The sequence below is a fragment of the Hyla sarda genome, chromosome 7 (assembly GCF_029499605.1).
Source record: "Hyla sarda isolate aHylSar1 chromosome 7, aHylSar1.hap1, whole genome shotgun sequence".
In the NCBI taxonomy this organism is placed as follows: domain Eukaryota; kingdom Metazoa; phylum Chordata; class Amphibia; order Anura; family Hylidae; genus Hyla; species Hyla sarda.
The window spans coordinates 174,288,988-174,310,298 of NC_079195.1; the positions used below are offsets into that span (position 1 = coordinate 174,288,988).

Sequence of the window (21,311 nt, forward strand, 5' to 3'; positions counted from 1 at the left end):
TACGTCACATTACTGCAAAACTCCACCCTTCAACGACCTGGGAGGCACTTTGGACCACTGTGTTCAGAAAACAGAGTTATGCTTTTATACTTAAAGAGGGTCCTAGTGCAAACTGTAAGAAAAAATGCATAACTTTTGTGCAAGCACAGGATTTGAGCATAATCCTGCGATGTTGGGAAGTTTGCATCACACCCACCAAGTGGGTAGGGTTTGCGAGGGGTCAGGGTGGTTTTGTGCTCAGATGGCGTGGTCATCCCTGCATGTCAAATTTACTACAGTTTTCATCAAAAGTGGTAATCTTCCCCAAGAGCTGGTAAAATTTGAGAGACTGTCTCCCATGCGCCATGCCTTTGTGTACTTCAAGATAATCAATGACCTTTATTGATCCAAAATCAATCAGTAGACCATCTAGATGACCAGAAAAAGATAAACCACTGATATATGAGCCCAAAAAAATACCTCCAACAATGGCTACATTAACATATATAGTTCCAATTATAAAGGAAATCTGGATACCGCTCACACCAGCGCTGGATCTCCTTCACACCTGTGCAGCGGACTGCCGGCACCGCCCTTGGCAACTCCTTGTACTGGAAAAAGAACTTTGTCCGCCACCAAGGTATGGGTTTAAAAGGCTTGTCTTTATTAAATCCACAGCAGGTGACATACAGAAAAGATGGTCTGATGCGTTTCTGCTTTACAGGTGATAGAATTGGGTAGAGGAGAGTCCATTTTGTCTGAGAACTTTTCTTGTTTTTCTACACAACTCCTGTATTGGATTTGGGACAATGGGTGTTTTGTATTCAAGGCTACAGGACACTTTTATCTTTTTCTACTTTTATCTTTTGTTACCACAAATGTGTCCATGAAACAATGGCTTGTTATATTTCAGCTTAGCTGTATTCAACTTTCTGCTGAATATGCAAATGATTTCTTGATACAATTTAAAGTTTACTGCGCATGCCCTATGTATGTGTATAAGAAAGTTCATTTTAAGTAAAGAGCCAGTCTTAGAGACTGCCCTCGGCTTGGTCACAGCATTTGTGTCTGAGTCTTCATTTGAGTGGCAGGTGGCGCTGGGGGGAGCCCCTTACAAGCCTTCAGCGCACTAATTTGGCATCCACCGACAGAAGACGTCTCGACCTTTTGGAGTTGAACCTAACACAGGGCTTAATCGTAGACTAACACATCTTCCAACAAACAGGATTAAAATACTGTGCGGTCCGGTCACATGACCATTCGCATCATCACATTTAAAATACATGGAAAAGCTGGATAACATATGGATCAGGTTCCATTCACATTTGTTTCAGTGACGATCTTCTAAGTGCTCGTTCACATATTCATTTGCGGTTTCCTACAACAAAGATTTCTACTGAGACACAATTCACACTGCAGACTTCATTTGTTGGTTAGATACCTGAAACCATCTGTATATCCCTATAATAGGGTAGGTATTCCTTCCATATGTAATATTATATAACTAAAGAGAAAAGCGATATACTAAAATTACACATTAGTGCTACAGAGTATAGACGGTAATAGGAAGGATAACGGGGGGAATAAATTAACCGTTGTTATTATGTAGACTAAATTCCTATATCTTATTATAACCTTAATTGTTGTTACATTATTAGTATTCTTATATTCATTATTGTTTTTATTATATTTTTGTTTTTTAGCTCTTATTTTTTGTTGTTTTTTATGTATTTTTTGTATTTATTATTATTTATTTATTATTATATTATATCTATTTTATTTTTACTATTATTACTACTTATGTTATTAATAATTCTCTTTATTTTATATTGTGCTATCAACAACTATTGAAATATTTACTAAGGTTATACTTCTCTTGTTGATATATTTATATATGAAACATGCAATCATTTACATTTAGAAGTTATATATGGAATATAATCATTCATACCGGACATCAATACTCAGGGACAAGTGATTATAAGATATAATCTCTTGTTAAGTCCCTGAGGATGCCTGGTTGCTAATAGAAACATCCAATATGTCTCTCGGTTGTACAAACACCTTTTTAAATCTCCTCCCCTCACTCCTAGTTATACCTTTTCCACACCTGTTACCCTTAAAGAGCTAGCATCTCCTGCATGACTTTCTCTGAAGTGCCTGGATAGCATGGACACACTGGATACATTGTTTTTAATATCTGCCACATGTTTGCGAAACCTAGTTTTCAATGTGTTACCTGTACATCCTGTATATTGTAGTCTACAAGCAGTACATGTGGCCACGTATATTATTGATTTTGAATTACAATTAATGTGATCTTTAATTACATATTCCTTACCCGTATGGCATGATGTTATTTTATTAGACTGTTCTATAAAATTGCATGTAATGCATCTGGTGTGTCCACACTTCCAGCACCCCGTTGTTTCCAGCCAGGTGCCCCTATTTTTTCTAGGGTTGGACTGGCTAGGAAACAAACTCAGTGACAATGTAGATCCAAGAGTCGGACCCCGACGGGACACTGTCATGATTCCATCTTGCACAATATCTTTTAAAATGGGATCTGTTTCAAGTACTGGGATATATTTATTAATAATACCTCTAATTTGATTAAATTGTACACTATAAGGAGTAACAAAATATGGTTTTCTCATACCTTTCTTTCTGTTTTTTGATTGTGTTCTCCTATTTTCTCTGCTAGAGTATGTTATTAGTACATTTCTATCCATATTGTCAATTTTTTTTACTGAGTCTAGAAGCACTTTGTCACCATAACCCCTGTTTTTGAATCTAGTCACCGTTTCTTTTTTGACCTGTTCGAAACGCACCATGTCCGAACAGTTTCTTTTCGTTCGACATAACTCTCCAAACGGAATATTGTAGATCACGTGCCTCGGATGGCACGATGACGCCAGCAATACCGAGTTTGTTGCAGTATCCTTTCTGAAAGGATACACTTCAATTTTGGAGTTATTACTTGTTAGGGTAATGTCTAGGAAGTTCACCGACGATCTGCTGAAGTAGGAGGTGAATTTCAGATTTAAATGATTGTCACCGATATATTGTACAAATTCATTTAAACGCTCCTCACTACCTTTCCAAATAATCAGCAGACGTCGATGAATCTTCCTATCCAGTGTATTTCTCCAAAAAATGGACTTTCAGGGTTAAATATATATCTTTGTTTCCCAGAAGAACATAAATATGTTAGCGAATGAGGGCGAGTATTTTGCCCCATTGAAGCTCCCCTGGTCTGAAGGAAGAAATCACTGTCGAACATGAAATAGTTGTGTTTTAACAAAAATTCTGTTGCGACGGTGATGAATTCCCTCAGACCAGGAGAGTATCCACTATAGTTCTCTAAGTGGAAAATTAGTGCTTCAAGACCCTGGGACCACGGTATTGATGGGTAGAGCCCTACCACATCGCATGTAGCCCAAGAATATGACTCCTCCCACTGTACCCCATTCAGAATATTAATAACATGCTTGGTATCCTGCAAAAAAGTAGGGGTGATTTTTGTCAGGGGTTGTAAATAATAGTCCACCCACTCACCCAAGGGGACCCTATTCCCGCCACAATAGGTCTTAATGGGGATGGAAATATCCCTTTATGAAGCTTGGGGAGTGAGTGGAATATTGGGATTATGGTATTAGAGACGTACAGAGATTCCTCTAATTTATAGTCTAATGCTCCCAAATATACCCCCTCCTTAAGCAATTTTTTTTAGTGCTTCTTGGAAGGGTTTGGTAGGGTCTATTTTCAACCTTCTGTACGTACTCACATCCGACAAAATCTCATGATTTAGTTTTCTATACAATTCTGAATCCATAACTATAATGTTGCCCCCCTTATCAGCATTTCTTATACAAATATAATTATTACTGCTTAGTTCTTTTAATGCAATCCTTTCTTTTTTATTTAAGTTATCAAACACTTTTTTGAATCAGTATTTTCAGAAAGTTTAACTAAGTCCCTCTCTACCAACTCCCGGAATCTATCCAGGGCCTCCGACCGGGAGGCCACAGGATAGAAACCAGGCTTGGCAGAGCGGTAAGGGGCTAACAATACATTTTCAACACAATCCTTTTCCTTTTGCAGGTTCCTCAGATGTATAACATTAATTTGGTCGCAAAAATTAGTGCATGTTATAGGCATAGAGGTACTGTAATCCTGGCTGTTGGGAGATGAAATGTCCCTTTTATCCACCGATCCGTTTTTTGCCAATAGAAAGTGTCTTTGCAAGGTCAAGCCTCTAGCCAGTTTATTAACATCCAAGATGGTATTAAGTAAACTAAATTGGCAAGTAGGCACAAAATGAAGTCCTTTGCCAAGTAAGGAGATCTGTTCCTGGGAAAGAATACAGGCTGAAATGTTAGTTACCGGATTTACCTCGGTGTCAGTAGGGATCGAAGCGGATGGCCTATGGCTACGACCTGCTCTTCTCCTTTTCCTTTCTTTTTCTGGGTCGGCAGTTTTTTTGGAATCGCACCTTGATTCATAGAGGTATTTGTTGTTGTAGTTCCTCTAGGTACTGCTGGAGGTGCTTCATCCTGGGAGCTTTCCACATCAGAGAAGCTGACACTTCTGTTGCGATTACATTTTTTCTTTTTGGGACTGCCCATATATTTATCCTTATTCATGAACCATGTGAATATTTTATTTTGGTTATAGTCCATGGAGTCACGTTGGAACTTGGTTTTCTTTGTTTCCATAATGTGACTCTCTACTGTGTCAATTTTCTCCAGGACTAAATCCTCCATAGGACCAAAATTCTCATGTTCTTTAAATTTGGACAAGTCCACTTTTAAGGTTTCCAACTCTTGTTGCATATCAGTTAATTCTTGCTCCTCCTCAACGATATGAGACATTAGTTTAGCTGAGCACTCCAGTAAAGCATTGTCCCATTTCGTAGTAAATCTCTGAATACACTTTTCTTTTCTATCTTTTCTTTAATCTTAGTCCTCTAGGGACCATTTTTTTCTCCAAGTAGGTGGTGAGAGTTTTGTGGTTCCACCAAGTTTTCGTTTCTTTAACCATTAGCTCTTCCATGCGTTTGATAATAAAAGTCATGTCTGCAGGGGTTTGTTCCATATTCTGTGTATCAATACTTTCAAACAGTTAGTGCCTTAGTATTTCTATTAGGGCCATATAGATCTTTATCCTGCCCATTACTATTGCTTGCGGCGCCCCCCGAATCTGTACCTAGTTCCAATTATATACAATAGATATAACTATCATATGCCCAGAAAAGAAAAAAGAAAACAAACAATAAATGTATGCTCATGATAATATCAGTATCACACACTTTACAGTTGTCCCTCAAGTTACAATATTAATTGGTTCAAGGACAACCATTGTATGTTGAAACCATTTATGTTGAGACCATAACTCTATGGAAACCTGGTAATTGTTTCTGAAGCCACCAAAATGTAATCCAAAAATAGGAAAAAGTGAGGATTAAACTAAAATAAGTAGATAACTAATACAGATATAGCAAGTACTTACATATAAAAGTATGAAAGAGCTGCTGGGAAATGTAAATCACTGTCTATGTAGGACAGGAGCTTCTTCAGGTTCCTGTACAGTACACGCAATGTGCTAAAATAGTAAAACTAAACGGCCCTTACTTGTTGTCCAAAGGAGCAGCTAACTGTGGCATAGGTTAAGAGTAGTACAGAACATGTAATACCTCCCTGTACTGTAGGGAGGCACTTCCAGACAGGAATATAGTGCATACGCTTCAGTAATACAGGGGTTTTACCAGTGAATGCCCATTCTGATTTGTCAGTTCTTCCAACCATTGACACGTTTCACAGATCTGGACTGTCTGCAGCATTGTATGTTGAGTCTGGTTTCAAGTTACAATGTTGAAACTATTGCATGTTGAGGCCATAGTAAATTGATGGATCACTGTAGTACAGTACATAAGTCCCAACGTGTTTCTCACTGGAAGGTGCAAGGATCATCAGGGGAAACCTGGGTACTAGCTCTGTGGGTATGGTTAGTCAGTATCACTCAAACCATATCCAGGACATTATAAACCAAAACCCATGCATAGATATGCAATTAGATATGAACAAAAACCAGCAAAATGTACTAGGAGTAATGGATCATATACTAAAACCATAAATAAAAATGCAAGAGCATGATATACAGCTAAGGTCATAGTAATAAATATGACAACCCATATTGGAGCCACTAAATTTCCCCCATAGATGTCGGATGTAATAGCAGGTCAGGAACCTGACTTTCTTTTTCTTCTGAGTATATGATAGTTATATCTACTGTGTATAATTGGAGCTATATATATGTAAATCAGGTGTGAACTGAAGGCAAAATTTCAGGTCCCTGCTGCATTGTGTCTTTTGTTTGTGGCAAAACACGTTTAAAGGGGTATTCCAGCTTTTTACATCTTATCCCCTATTCCAAAGGATAGGGGATAAGATGTATGATCACAGGGGTCTTGCCGCTGGGGACCCCCACGATCTCTGTGCAGCCCCCGGCATTCTGTGCTGGGCGCTGCCCCCAAGACAGGGACGTGACGTCACAGCCACACCCCTCCATTCTGGTCATCACTCCCCCTCCCATAGACATGAATGGAGGGGCGTGGTGTAACGTCACTTGGGGGCATGGCAGTGACATTACGTCCCCGTCTCGGAGGCAGCGCCTGGCGCAGAATGTCAGGGGCTGCACCAAGATCTTAGCTGTATAAAGCCGGAATAGCCCTTTTAGGTCATCTCATAGCTGGTGAAAATTGGCCGTCTTCCTAAGGTTTATAATTTTTTACTCCTCTACCAAACATCTTATTAAAGAAAACACTATAATTGTTGTTGTTATTTTATTTAGTTATTTATTAATTTTTTTGGAGGCAGTAAAACGAATGTTTCACATTTCTGATCTCATTATGAGATCTAACATGGTTTATGACACTAATTAATAGTGTTCTTTAAAGAATAATATTTTCCCCTTTTGAAATTTTATGGCATATTGCATCTCTTATTTTTTAACCCCCTTTTTTTAAATTTAAGTAAAAAAAAAAAGTTTTAATAACCATAAAACAAGGACAATTATTTGACACAAACTATTTTTGACTAAGGCTAAGTTCATATTGATGTTGTCATTCTTCCTGTTCAGGTTCCATTAGGATTTTTTTTTTCTTGAGCAGAACACAATGGACACTATCAGGTCCCGATGGCCCCCATTAACTTGAATGGGGTGCCTCAGTGATCCAGTTGTTTAGTGGAGAATTGCTGATGGAACTCGTTAGTTAGAAGGAGGTATAATGTTTTCACTCTGTATTACTCATTTACATAGACTAATGTTTAGATAATTACCTTGAACCACAGCATCTATAAATAGATGCAGACAACACACACCTCTATATTACAACAAATATAGAGCATAGCTAACTATAATATTCCACTAAACACTACACATACAGTCATGAGAAAAAAAAAGTATTTGGATTCTATGGTTTTATGTATCAGGACATAATAATGATAAAAAAAACATCTGGCCCTTAGCAGGTCTTAAAATTAGGTAAATCAAACCTCATATGAACAATGTTAAAAAAACACCATGTCATTATGTATTTAAAGTCCTAGCAGAAGGATATCAGTCTAAATTTTTGGGTAACTTTAGAGACCGGAAATTGCCATGAGACTATCGCAATCAGACAGATTTGCTGGAAGTCCTACTGACTTGCATGGGACTTATAGCAAATACCCGGACACATGCAGAGGCACTATGTTAAAATTTACACTGTTACTGCTTCTATAGGAATTAAGAGGGTAAGGCAGGAGCTGCTAATCACAGGCCCTCGATTATTGATCATCAGGAAGTGAGACCACCTCTGTAAATGCAGGAGCTTTGGCAATTTGCTGGTCTAGACATGTGCTAACACAATGCCAAGGAAGGAAGACATCAGCAATGACCATAGAGAAGCCATTGTTGCTGCTCATCAATGTAGTAAGGGTAATGAAACAATTTACAAAAATTTCTAGTCCATTATTCAACTTGAAAACATTGAAGTTGAAAATCTTCCCAGGAGTGGACGTCCCAGCAAATTTACCGCAATATTAGATGCAATGCTTATAAAAATAAAAAAAAACAAGAGCTACATTTCAGACTCTACAGTCCTCAGCATGTTAAAGGAAATCTGTCACCAGTGGAACTGCACTAACCTGTCAGTACCGACAGGTAGTGCAGGTGATTGACACTGATGACAACGGTACTTACCTTGTCCTCGTCCGTGCAGTCGTTCTTCGGCAATCTCCGGTTTCTTCAGCTCCAGGCCCGGCTTGGGGCATGGGCGAAGCTTAGTAATGTCACCACTGCTGCTCTCTGCTGGGTCCCGCTGCTAGAAAACAGCAGCAGTGATGTCACTAAGCTCCGCCCATGCCCCAAGCTGGGCCCGCAGCTAAAGAAACCGGAGAAGATTACCGAAGAATGACTGCATAGACCAGGACAAGGTAAGTACCGTTGTGATCAGTGTCATCTGCACTACCTGCTGGTAAAGGTTAGTCCAGGTGACACTGGTGACAGATTTCCTTTAAATGTTGCCGGAAAAAAAGACTCTTCTTTTTGAAAAAGCATGTCAGCATGGCCTAAAGGGTTAGTCCCATATTGTCTTTTGGCTTTCCTGGCCCCCTTTAGCCTGTATATGGCCCCTAAAGGTGGTTGGGATAACAAAAACACAACATAGCTTGCAAACTGTGTATCCCTCCTGAAGTTCCGAAAACAGACCCCTCAAATCTTAATTTCAGCTATGCCAACAGCTCAGCATTACATTCATTTTGTTTATGGGACCAGTTGTACAGCCATTTCCCCGGAGTGTCCCTTAAGCCATTTATCAGTACATCAATGCTATTGCATATATATTTATTGTGCTGTTGTGAGCATCCTGTGTTCTAAACATGCTACCATGGCCGGCAGCCTCTCTGGCCTCATCTTCCATCGAGCACATCTGGGATGTCACTGTTGGCCAACTGCAAATTAAGTCAATTATAAGTTATATCACTTTGGCCAGATGCTTGCTGTAAAGGAAATCTGATACATTTTTTTTTCTTTTTTTTTTATAAATAGTGATACAATACCTTTGAAGATCTCTTAGGCTATCCATACTGAAAATTTCAGGTCTAAGTAAAAGAAGATTTAAAGCAGTTATCCAGGAATGGAAAAACAAAGCTAATTTCTTTCAAAAATTGCTCCACTTCTGCCCCCAGGTTGTGTGTGGTATTACAATTTGGCACTATTCACTCAAAGGAACTGACCTGCAGAACCACACCCAACCTGGAGACAGGGAGCGGTTCTTAAAAGAAAATAGCTGTTTTTCGATTACTGGATAACCACTTTAATGGGAACCTATCACACTGAAAATGCATCCAGTGGGTGGCCCTACTCCATGATTGGCAGCCTTTCATGCCTGGACAGGTCTACAGATATAGCTGTCAACCACTGATTGGGACCACCTACTGATCGTGGAGAGGTTTAAATGAATAATTATTAGTTCACCCTAATCTTGTCACACAAAAAAATTATCTGCTCAGCTTGTTTTGCACAGAGCATCAGTGTTCATCAGTGACATACTACTCAGAAATGTCAGCAGATGACATCTTTATAAAGATACAAGATGTCTTTATTTTTGGTAACTGCTTTAGGGTTCATTCACATCTAGGCTTAGTAGATCTGGAAGCTGGATATAGCAGGAGAATGTCACAACTGCCTCCTGCCTTATTGACACCATACCCCATTGATATCAACAAACTGAACAGAGTGAGGAAGAATCTCCTGTTGGCTCATTTTTCGACAGTATTTTTTTAACCAGACTATAAATTAGTCTGCTGAATACTGGATATAGTTGAAAAATGAAACAACAGACACTTTCTGATTCCGGGTGGATCATTGAAATCAATGGGGTACAACGTGTATTCGGCAGGAGGCAGTTTTGAATATTCTCCCACCATATGCGGATGCACCCTTAGAAAAATTCTTTGCCTAGATCATAATGGAATACAGGATATAAAAACCAAAATAGAATTCATTGGGCTCATAAAAGGTTATTACAGCTTGTAAACATATCCGGCTCCTTAAGCCTCACATGCAATGGTGTTATCCTGTAAATTCAGTAGTGTAGGTTCTCACTTCAGTCAGCCATAAAACATACTTTTATAAACCATTGTACTTTTTACATCATTTGTGGAATATGTTTGTTGTATGTGTTTGGAAAAACTGATGATTACAACAAATGTATCCAGAGCGCCCCTAGAGTCCCTTCACCCCATGTTGTGGTGGTGTCTGCTGGGGTTTCTATTTGCTATTTGATGGATTAAACAGTCCAGGGGTCTGTGTTATTACATATAGCAGGCTTAAAGGGGTACTCCGCCCCTAGACATCTTATCCCCTATCCAAAGGATAGGGGATAAGATGTCAGATCGCCGCAGTGCCGCTGGTGGGGAACCCGGGATCCCCGCTGCGGCACTGCGCTATCATTACAGCACAGAGAGAGTTCGCTCTGCACGTAATGACGCGCAATACAGGGGCCGGAGCATCGTTACATCACGGCTCCGCCCCTTGTGACGTCACGGCCCGCCCCTTTCAATACAAGTCTATGGGAGGGGGCGCGGCGGTCGTCACGCCCCCTGCCATAGACTTGCATTAAGGGGACGGGCCGTGATGTCACGAGGGGCGGAGCCATGACGTCACGCGGCTCCGTCCCCTGTATCGCCCGTCATTACGCACAGAGCGAACTCGCTCTGTGCTGTAATGATAGCGCAGTGCCGCAGCGGGGATCCCGGGGCTCCCCAGCAGTGGCACCGCGGCGATCTGACATCTTATCCCCTATCCTTTGGATAGGGGATAAGATGTCTAGGGGCGGAGTACCCCTTTAAGAAGAAAAAAAAAAAAACACTAAAAACATACTGTGCAATACACGTTTTTTAGCACAGCAGTCTAGCTATACTTGTGTCAGAGGTATACTTCATGGTGTACCCCAAATTATGCCACTGCTGGACACTTAATACAAAGTGCAAAGAGAGCTTTAATCTCCAGATTGGTGTTCTGTGAGCATGTTAATATTTTTTTGGTTTTTAATCTTGCTGAAGCATTTTGAATGACATGAAGGCAATTTATTGCTTTGTTTGGAAGGCCTACATATAGGATGTTACAGTGCACTAACCATAAGGTTATGAAGGCAGGTTCCTGTGTTGACATATGTTCCATTAGAATGAGGTGGGTCATTCTTACAAAGTCCTCAGGTGGAAGCATGAACATTTAATAAAGGCAGATACCTGGTTAATCAATAGATAGACTCGGCACTCATATGTAATTAAGTATGTGTAGATTTATTCTGCATATTCAGCAATCCAACAGATAAGTATAGTGTTTCAAACCATAAGAGGATCTTCATCAGATATCTGTAAATTAGTCAAATATACAAACAGTGTAAAAAAGTGACCAAGTATTGGATATATTGAGGAGTGGGATCCTACCAGAGCACCCTTTATACAAGACAGTGCCATATTATTTTCGCTTAGATATCTGGTTAAAGAGAAATGATTCCCCTGCAATAACCATACTCAAACTACATACATTTGCAATTTCAAGCAGTCTGAGCTTTCATGCAGTTTTTCCCAGAGATCGAGGCACTGAAGGTGCAAGTTGTCATGTTGCTGTTTGAAGTAACCTTCATTCAAGACACCTTCACTTTAGTGCTGTATTATATTTCCTTGATAAGATAGGAAGTCCCTGATGTTACATCCAATATATACTTATAATGGATCCATTTCTTTTGTCCTTATACTAAAATCTGCCAATACAGAGGAGATCATTGCTGGCCTTCAGCTTTTTCCCCAATGGAAATAAACTGTTATAACTATGAAGGAAGAGAGATACCGTATTTTTCGCCCTATAGGACGCACCGGCGTATTCAGCTATTCAGTCGGGCTGTTTGGGACCGCCGCGGTGAAATCACGGTGGTCCCGAACAGCCCGACTGAACAGCCGGGTTAGTGTCAATCTCCCTTCAGACGCGGCGGTCAGCTTTGATCGCCGCGTCTGAAGGGTTAATACAGGGCATCACCACGTTCGGTGATGTCCTGTATTAGCCGCGGGTCCCGGCTGTTGATGGCCGCAGGGACCGCCGCGATAGGGGTATATTCGCCGTATAAGACGCACCGACTTTTCCCCCCCAGTTTTGGGGAAGAAAAAGTGCGTCTTATACGGCGAAAAATACGGTAAGCATCTGCAACACCTCCAACGTGCTTACCTTATGACAAATAGAAAGGATTCCAGCTGAGCACAGATTTGGAGGGAGTCAGATTTGGACTGCTAACAGACCAGAAATTGTAAGGATCGGCTGTCAAAAACATTTAATCACTCCACTGACTGCTGCTGTACCTTCTATAGTTTGCATCAGAAGGGAGGCCATATACATGCAGCCAGCTTTCTGCTTGGAACATGCATGCCCACATGAACAAACATACACAAAAGAATGTATAAACCATACAGATAGAAGTCAACAAAAATACTTTATTTCTCTCCATGAGGCAACAGAAACCTTTAAATTACATAGAAGATTTAAATTTCTGATTTTTTTTGCTCTGAATTTGCAAAAAAAAATTGGAACATCCAAACCATTCAAAATGAGCAACGTAAAACAATCCAAATACTACAGAGAAGTTGGAATATCCAGCCAAACAAAGCAAATAAACAAAAAAAAAAAAAAAAACACAAAAAAAAAGTTGTCTCTATAGTTCACCTTATCCTTTTCAAGTGCTGTACTGGCATCAAAGATACCAAAATGTGAAAACTATTTTTTATTTTAATAGCTTCCTGGTTGGCAGAATCCTTGCGCTACCCAAGAGTCTTGTTACCCAAAAAAGCATCTCCTTCAGCTATTTTAAATAACCTAAATAAATATAACAGAGCGTGGTCATTGCTGGATTCCACAACTGTACATGTGTTTTTTTAACACAATATTTAAGCACAGGGAAAAAGTATTTAAATAATTGCAACACAACTATGTGTTTAGAGTCGGACATATACAGTTCTTTGCAGTTGATTAACACTTTATTTTCTTCTTGCAGCTGTACTTTTTGCACTGGCAACATATTTACAGTTACCGTATATACCATCAAGTGTTTCTACTCCCCAAAGAGCTTTAGTTATCGGATGCACTTCCATCTACATTCATGAATTAATGTAAAGGGAGCAGACAGTATAAAAGATTGAAGATCTGTTCAAAGATTCCTGTCTACGTGCCAGCAATAGGAAGGTGAAATTCTTTGTTGTCAAACATGAGTGGTCGCTTAGGTGGATTAGGATCCTTGTCTGCTCTATGCAGAAGCTTGAAGAGCCCAGTGCCGATGTTCATAGGGATGCCCATTATTATGCATTCTGACACTCCTAGGAAAGAAGCAGGAGTATAAGGGGAAGAATACAAGAACTATGTCTGCACATAGAATAAGCTCACACTCAATTGTTATAGCTCAATCGGTTAAATCCAACAAAACTTTTAGAACTGTTCCACAGTATAATTCAAGTGGAAAAAAAATAAACTGTTCTGACAGGTTTACTACAAAAATAAAACTATGGAATAGTTGAGCAGACTATGCTATTCCATTCAATTGGAGAATTGAATATATAAAGTAAGAATCTATTAAATGTATAGAACAGGTGTGACTAGGCAGATGCCCTGTATTCACTCCCATTCTGCTGGAGTAGGCTGGCTTCAGTGCCAGCCTTTTGCTGGTCTTGCTCTTCCATTTGAAAACCCTGACATCTAAAGAAGGCACCTAATGTCGTGTGAACATAATGAACCTTTATTCTTAGAAATATCACAGGAGTAGGCTGCTGATGGCCGATTGGCCCAAATGTTAGAACGGCCAATTAAGCTAGAAATATAGGCCATATTTAAAGGGGTACTCCGGTGCTTAAACATCTTATCCCCTATCCAAAGGATAGGGGATAAGATGCCTGATCGTGGGAGTCCCGCAGCTGGGGACCCCCGGGATCATGCACGCGGCACCCCGTTTGTAATCAGTGCCCGGAGCGTGTTCCCTCCGGGACTGATTACCGGCGACCGCAGGGCCGGCAGCTTGTGACGTCACGTCTCCGCCCCCGTGACACGTCACGCTCCGCCCCTCAATGCAAGCCTACGGGAGGGGGCGTGATAGCCCTGCGGTCGACCATAATCAGACCCGGAGCGAACACGCTCCGGGTCTGATTACAAACGGGGTGCCGCGTGCATGATTCCAGGGGTCCCCAGCTGCGGGACTCCCGCAATCAGGCATCTTATCCCCCATCCTTTGGATAGGGGATAAGATGTTTAAGCACCGGAATACCCCTTTAAGGATATCTGCCATAGTGACATGTCAGAAGTTTTGATTGATTGTGGTGTTGGCAACTGAACGTGCATCTTTAGGATGGTAACACCGTTGTAAAGCATAGAAGAACAGAGCTGACAGCTTCTGTTCTGTTGCTTAACAGGAGGCAATTGGGAATTCCACTGAGGGCAGAGTCTGAGACAATGTCTGCACAAGGAGCTTGTCAGAGGGGACAGAAGAGGAGCTTCACAGAAACAGAGTGTCCGTGCACAAAGAAGAGGGGCTGGGCTGATACATGGAGCACATATAAGAGGAGTCTGGCTGATATATGGGGACACATGTAGGAGCCTGGCTGATACATAGATGGAGGGCCTGTGGCTGCTACATGGTGATACAAGGGGCCAAAAAACCATATTTGAGGCACAGTGTGGGGGCACATAGATGGACCAAACTATGGGGGGGGGGGGGGGGGGGAGATATTGAGGGCCTAACTAATGTAGCGAGCACTAGGGGCACAAAGTGGGAACTATTAATGTGTGGAACAATACAGGTGATGAGTCTGTATAGAGGTGGGGTTTGTCCAGCAGATTCTGCAGAGACAAGTTGTGACAAAGGAGAAGTCTTCTTGGTGGCTGGGACAGATGAAGAAAAGGTAGAAAAGGAAAAGTCATGACTCCAATCAGAAGAGATGCCCCCTGTGATTCACTCAGAGAAGACCAATATTTAATGTGTTCTTTTGGTTAGACAGTGAAAATCCAACATGCCTGACCCTTTTCTTCACAGGCATCATCAGTAGTGGGAGAGGCAGGAGACTGCCATGTGACTTAGATAGAGCTGGCTATTTTTAGGTTTATAGGCACCTTAAGGCCACAGGCCCAATTGGTTGAGGTCTCAGTAACCCATTCTCCAAAGATCAGAACTTCTAGCATGTCAGATGTTTGTTTTAATGATAGTGATGCTGTTAGATGAAGGCCAGGTTTAGCATCTTTATACTAATTTACTTACCACAGACGGAATCTTTTTGCCCAAAATATGCAGCATCAAAGAGGTGGTCAGCTGTCTTTTCAAAGGAGGCCAACATTAGGACACTTTCTTTCATCTTCGCCAAACCAAATCGTGTAATACCAAGCACCTCTCCCTATGGCAAAAGTGAAATATCCATAAGAAAAGATAAGCTTGAATCTTAATGAGGATGAAAACTTCATTAAGGATCACAGGACTACACCTTACCTTATACGTCATGAGGTCTCCAAGCAGCATTACATGTCGCCGATCGATGCTCATCCCATGGTTCACCATTGTGTACTGGATCTCATTTATAATGGTGGAGCGGGCTGCTTCAATACCAATAGTCTTCTCCACCTGATTAAATAAGAAATTGAATTCAATATCCAAGAAATGTCGGAGAACAAAAACAGCATTTCGCATTAGAAAAGTGGTCTTGGGGAGCTTGCTATATTTTTATATAGCATATCCTACTTACTGTGATTTTATTTTAACACATATCTTTCTTTAATTCTGGTGAAGAATATATGACCATTTGGAGAGATTTATCAAAACTGGTGTAGAGGAAATGTTGACCAGTTGCCCATAGCAACCAGACTGCTTTTATTTTTCAGAGGCCTTTTTAAAAATGAAAGAAGCAATCTGATTGGTTACTACGGGCAATTGAAACTTTTTCCTCTGAACAGATTTTGATGTGCAGTTTTTCACAGAAGTGATTTAAGGAGCATTTACCAGAATGCTAAAAATACATTGAGGCAATTTAGAAACCATTCTTTAAGCTTCATAGCTTTTTATTTATAAATCATGTAGACTACACAGAACATAAAATACCAGGAACTTACCTCATAGGTGTTGTTTGAGGTGGTATGAGAGCCCTTCACTCCATGGGTAGCCATGACAGCTCGTAGATTATCCCCTTCCACCAGAAGTTTATACTTCTCCTTACCACTCTGTTCATCAATGTGTATGACAGCACGTGTTACTTCTGGGATGCCCTGTACTACTACCTAAACAAGTAAAGAAGGAAAAAAGAGACCATAAAACAAAAGCGGGTGCAGTAGTGCATCAAATGCTTAGATCTGACTAAGCCAAAACTGGCACTGTAAAGCTATGGACATGTTTAACCTTTAAAACAGGAGCTTACTTACAGACCAGGGACAAGTTATGGAAGAGAACTTTTTTTTTACAGTAGGACCCTATAGGTGGCGGATGCCAATGTAAGTCCTTCCTCGGACAGGTTTGTCTGTGGAAAGCTTATAATGGTCAATGTAGACTTGAAAACTCTGTGTTTCACAATAACTGGTGTTTAAAAGGGGTGCTATGGAGAAAGCTAATAAAAATAAAAATGCCCCAAAGCCACAACAATAATAATTCTGTGTCCCCTGTAGTTATCCATGTGATTTTTGCCAGCTCCTATGGCCCCTGTTGTCTCCTAAATATTTTTCCTTTCTTGCAGCCCAGACTACAACTCCCAGAAGTCAGTGCAGCTCTGTGTAATGGTTGCCAGACAATTGCTTTAACTATCTGTGTGCATGCTGTGTTGTTGTAAACCCAGTGAGCAGCAACCAGCAATATATTATGCTGTACTCTGAATGGCAGAAGTTAGTGATTAGATCTACTGCAGGAAAAGAGCAACGTTATGGGCTTCGCTCACCGGCAAGCTCCTCACACAGGGAGGGGGAGGGGAGCTTTGGCTGTGAAGCCAGAAATCACATGGGGGAGATTTATCAAAACCTGTCCAGAGGAAATGTTGCAGAGTTTCCCATAGCAACCAGTCAGATTGCTTCTTTCATTTTTAACAAGGCCAAAATGAAAGAAGCAATCTGAAAGGTTTCCTCTGGCGAGGTTTTGATAAATCTCCTCCATGGTGTTTGTTTTGCAGGAGGGTGGGGGCTAGGTCTCCGTGAGAGGTTTAGGCAAAGACAAGGAGGCCCTGAATGTCAGTGACCGCTGAAAGAGGGAAACTACTCTATATAGCTAATAAATGATATTTAGACAAATACATAGGTTGGTGAGAGGGAAAGGATGGGCTATGGGTTTAGTTCCCCGAAGTACCCCTTTAATTCTAGTAAACATTCCCTTTCTTAGGTCAGCTAGGATCACCCAGATATCTCAAAAATGGAAATAAATGTCAGAATAATCGTAAAGGGGACATTTGTCAAGGTATTTAGAGCCTTTTTTGCTTACCCCATGCGCACAATAAGTCGCACGTGCGACAAATTTTTTTGTGCGACTTGTGGGTAAACAAAAAGTTGCAAACAGCCTTTCATAAGCAAATTTCAGTTTTCACTTTGCAGTGGTCATGAATTTATGATGTGGGAATGTCGCACGAAGGCAAAAAAAAAGTTGCAAACCCCTTTAAAAAGTCTCAAGTCTACTCTGGGTCTGTCCTGGAGTATAAAACTCCCGTATGTGAGCAAATTTAAAAAGTTGCAAAAAAGTGTCACAAAAGTCTCAACTGCGACTTGTGTTTTGCTTATGTGCTCCAAATTATCAACCCCCTGTGATAGTATGATAAATATATAAATTTGTCATACAGTTTGTCTCAGTTTAAAGACTTTTCATTGTGACTTTTGTCTTAAAAGCTTTTTCAAAAATTAGGGAGCTATTCCAGAGTCTGGTTAACTTTTTGCAGTGGGCAGGAATTTATTATGTGCGATTGTCATACACTGTCACAAAGCCCTCAATTTGTTGCAATTCTACACCAGCCCTGACTTGGCTTACAAAACTGGCTGTGAACAGCATTATTAAAAATTCCCACATTTTGTCTCACAGGTTGAAAAGTTGCACAAAAAAAAAATCACACAGGAGGCCCCGAAGTGGTGTACTGAAGTTAGAAATGTGATCAGCACCATATTTATTACATGCCCTGCACCATTTAATACATGTGGTGCACGTACCACACAAATTAATGCGGTATAAAAGACATTCACCTACACCACTCTAGATAAATTTCCCCTATTTGAAATACTCCTTAGCTCCCAAGCTTAATTTTCTGTAGGAGTTGCTCCAATATCTTTATAAAATAGATTGCATTAAGAGGAAAGAAAAGTATGTAAAGTGCATCAGCCCCTTTATGAGTAAAGGCCTCTACATCAAGATTCTGCCAACCCATCACAGTTGGGATGGAGTTCTTTGGCTTGCAACCCCCCCTTTCCTACATACATAAAGGTCATATATACCAAAAAGGAAAAACTGAGCTACTCAAAGAGTATAATAAATGACAAGGTCTTTATTGAATTACAACATTAATAAAATACATTAACCCCTTAAGGACGCAGCCCATTTTGGCCTTAAGGATCCAGAAAATTTTATTTCTACGTTTTCGTTTTCGTTTTTTCCTCCTCGCCTTCAAAAAATCATAACTCATATTTTCATCCACAGACTAGTATGTGGGCTTGTATTTTGCGCAACTATTACTGTTGCGCTTAAAAAAAAAATCACAAACTTTTTAACCAAATTAGTACGTTTAAGATCCCCATATTTTGAAGACCTATAACTTTTTCATTTTTCCGTATAAGCGGCAGTATGATGGCTCCTTTTTTTGCGCCGTGATCTGTACTTTTTATTGATATCATATTTGCTTATATAAAACTTTTAATAAATTTTTTTTATACATTTTTTTGGGAATAAAAGGTTATAAAAAAGCAGCTATTTTGGACTTTTTTTTTACATTCACGCCATTCACCGTACGGTATCATTAACATTTTATTTTAATTGTTCAGATATTTACTAGGGGTGTGAATCGCCAAGAATTTGGCGATTCGATTCGAATCGCGATACCAGTGGGCGATTCGATATATCGCGATATATCGCGATACCGTCTAGGTGACGATACATCGCGATATATCGCCCACCTGGGAGCATTCATAGATCCCAATAGACGCCGCTGTCAGCTTTGACAGCGGCGATCTAGTACTCCGGTGCTCACTTTTCTCATGTTATCCCGTCCGGGCTGCAAAATAAAATAAAACGCACTTTATCTTACCTGCCAACGAGCCCGCGGAGCTCCGGTACACTCCGGTACAGGTGTTCGGTCCCCGGGCTGTATTCTTCTTACTTCCTGTTAGTCCGGCACGTCACATGGAGCTTCAGCCTATCACCAGCGGAGGCGGGACATCGCTGCGGCTGGTGATAGGCTGAAGCTCCATGTGACGTGCCGGACTAACAGGAAGTAAGAAGAATACAGCCTGGGGACCGAACACCTGTACCGGAGCTCCGGGGGCTCGTTGGCAGGTAAGATAAAGTGCGTTTTATTAAAAATTCCACATCCCTAAAAGAATCGATTCAAAAATATTTTGAATCGATTCTGTATCGGCAAATGAAAAATCGCGATTATCGCGAGAATCGATTTTTTCTTACATCCCTAATATTTACACATGCGGCGATACCAAATATGTATATAAAATATTTTTTTTAACACTTTTTGGGGGTGAAATAGGGAAAATGGGGCAATTTATGTTTTTATTGGGGGTGGGGGTTTTTCACATTTTTTTTAAACTTTTTTTTAAAACTTATTTTTACACTTTAATAGTCCCCATAGGGGACCATTTAAAGCAATCATTCGATTGCTAATCCTGTTCAGTGCTATGTATAGGCCATAGCACTGATCAGGGTTATCGGTCATCTTCTGCTCTGGTCTGCGGGAAGGCAGATCAGAGCAGAAGACTCCCGGAAGACAGCGGAGGCAGGTGAGGGGACCTCCGGCTGCCGTGCTGGATGATCGGATCGCCGCGGGCTATCCAATCATCCAATTAAGTGACCGCGATGCTGCAGATGCAGTGATCGGTATTGATCACGGCATCTGAGGGGTTAATGGCGGACATCCATGGGATCGCGGGTGTCCACCATTACCGGCGGGTCCCTGGCTGCGATTAACAGCCGGGACCTGCCGCGCATGATCCAAGCATCGCTCCGATGCCCACGGTTATGCTTAGGACGTAAATGTACGTCCTGGTGCGTTAAGTACCGCATCACCAGGACGTACATTTACGTCCTTCGTCGTTAAGGGGTTAAAAAGGAGGAAAATGGACATCAGAAAAGGGCAGCATATCCGGGACTATGATGTACTGAGCAACAAAGAATAATAAAAGGTGCAAATACAATAATGGATCCGATGACTCAATGCATAGGGGGAAGTAAATAATATGCAAAGTCACTGGTAAGTGTACTGGGCAGTATAAAGCAGCATAAAGTGCATGTGCAGCAGCCAAAACTATATATAATGAACCATGTGCGAAATAGATATCCCGAATAAACTGATAAAAGTAGATTTTTTTTATACTTACTGTAAAATCTTTCTCAGAGGATCTATTGGAGGAGGACACAGGAACCATGGGTATACCTTGCTGCCACTGGGAGGCTGCCACTAGGCATTAACAAAAAAGGAGTCAGCCTTTCCTGGCAGGATATACCCCTCCCACTGACTGAGCTAATCACCTTAGTCCCAAAGCAGTAGGAGGGAACCGAAAAACCACTACAGAAGTCTGAGTAACGCACAGACAAAAATAAACAAACACACCCACTGACAGGCAACTGACCCTCAGGTCAACAAACTAACAACCAAAGGGTGGGTGCCATGTCCCCAAATGGATCCTATGTAAGAGATTTTACATTACGTTTAAAAAAAAAAAAAAAAATATCTACTTTTCTCATTCGGCTCCAGTGGGGGACACATGAACCGTGACACGTAACAAAGCAGTCCCGGGGGTGGGAAGCAGAACACAGCCAGAAAGAAATCAGGCAGAGGGCAACACCACTGCCATTGCAGTGATAGGCTTCCGAAATGGCGGACCGAATCCACCGAGAAATGGTGGCCTTGGAAGCAGGTTGTCCCTTGCGACGACCTTCCGTAAGGACGAAAAAGGAATCACACTGACGAAACGAAGAAGTGATGGAGAGATAAGACCGAACAGCCCGAACTACATCCAGCTTGTGTAGTAAGCGCTCCTTAGGATGAGAAGGAGCAGGACAAAAAGACGGGGGGACAATGTCCTCA

At 41.0% G+C, this 21,311-nt stretch overlaps 1 protein-coding gene across 4 annotated transcripts in view; it reads right to left on the reverse strand.

The window, feature by feature from the left end:
* Positions 1-13,074: 13,074 nt before the first annotated feature.
* The window catches only part of POLR3A (RNA polymerase III subunit A), an 87,236-nt gene continuing 78,999 nt past the window's right edge, over positions 13,075-21,311 (reverse strand). For all 4 annotated transcript variants that reach the window (XM_056531349.1, XM_056531352.1, XM_056531351.1 and 1 more), the window contains exons 28-31: positions 16,156-16,320; positions 15,539-15,670; positions 15,314-15,446; positions 13,075-13,388 (exon numbers count right to left, since the gene is read on the reverse strand). In XM_056531349.1, the coding sequence (XP_056387324.1) occupies positions 13,237-13,388; positions 15,314-15,446; positions 15,539-15,670; positions 16,156-16,320 (582 nt within the window). In that variant the 3' untranslated portion in view covers positions 13,075-13,236. The remainder of the gene's footprint in view (positions 13,389-15,313; positions 15,447-15,538; positions 15,671-16,155; positions 16,321-21,311) is intronic.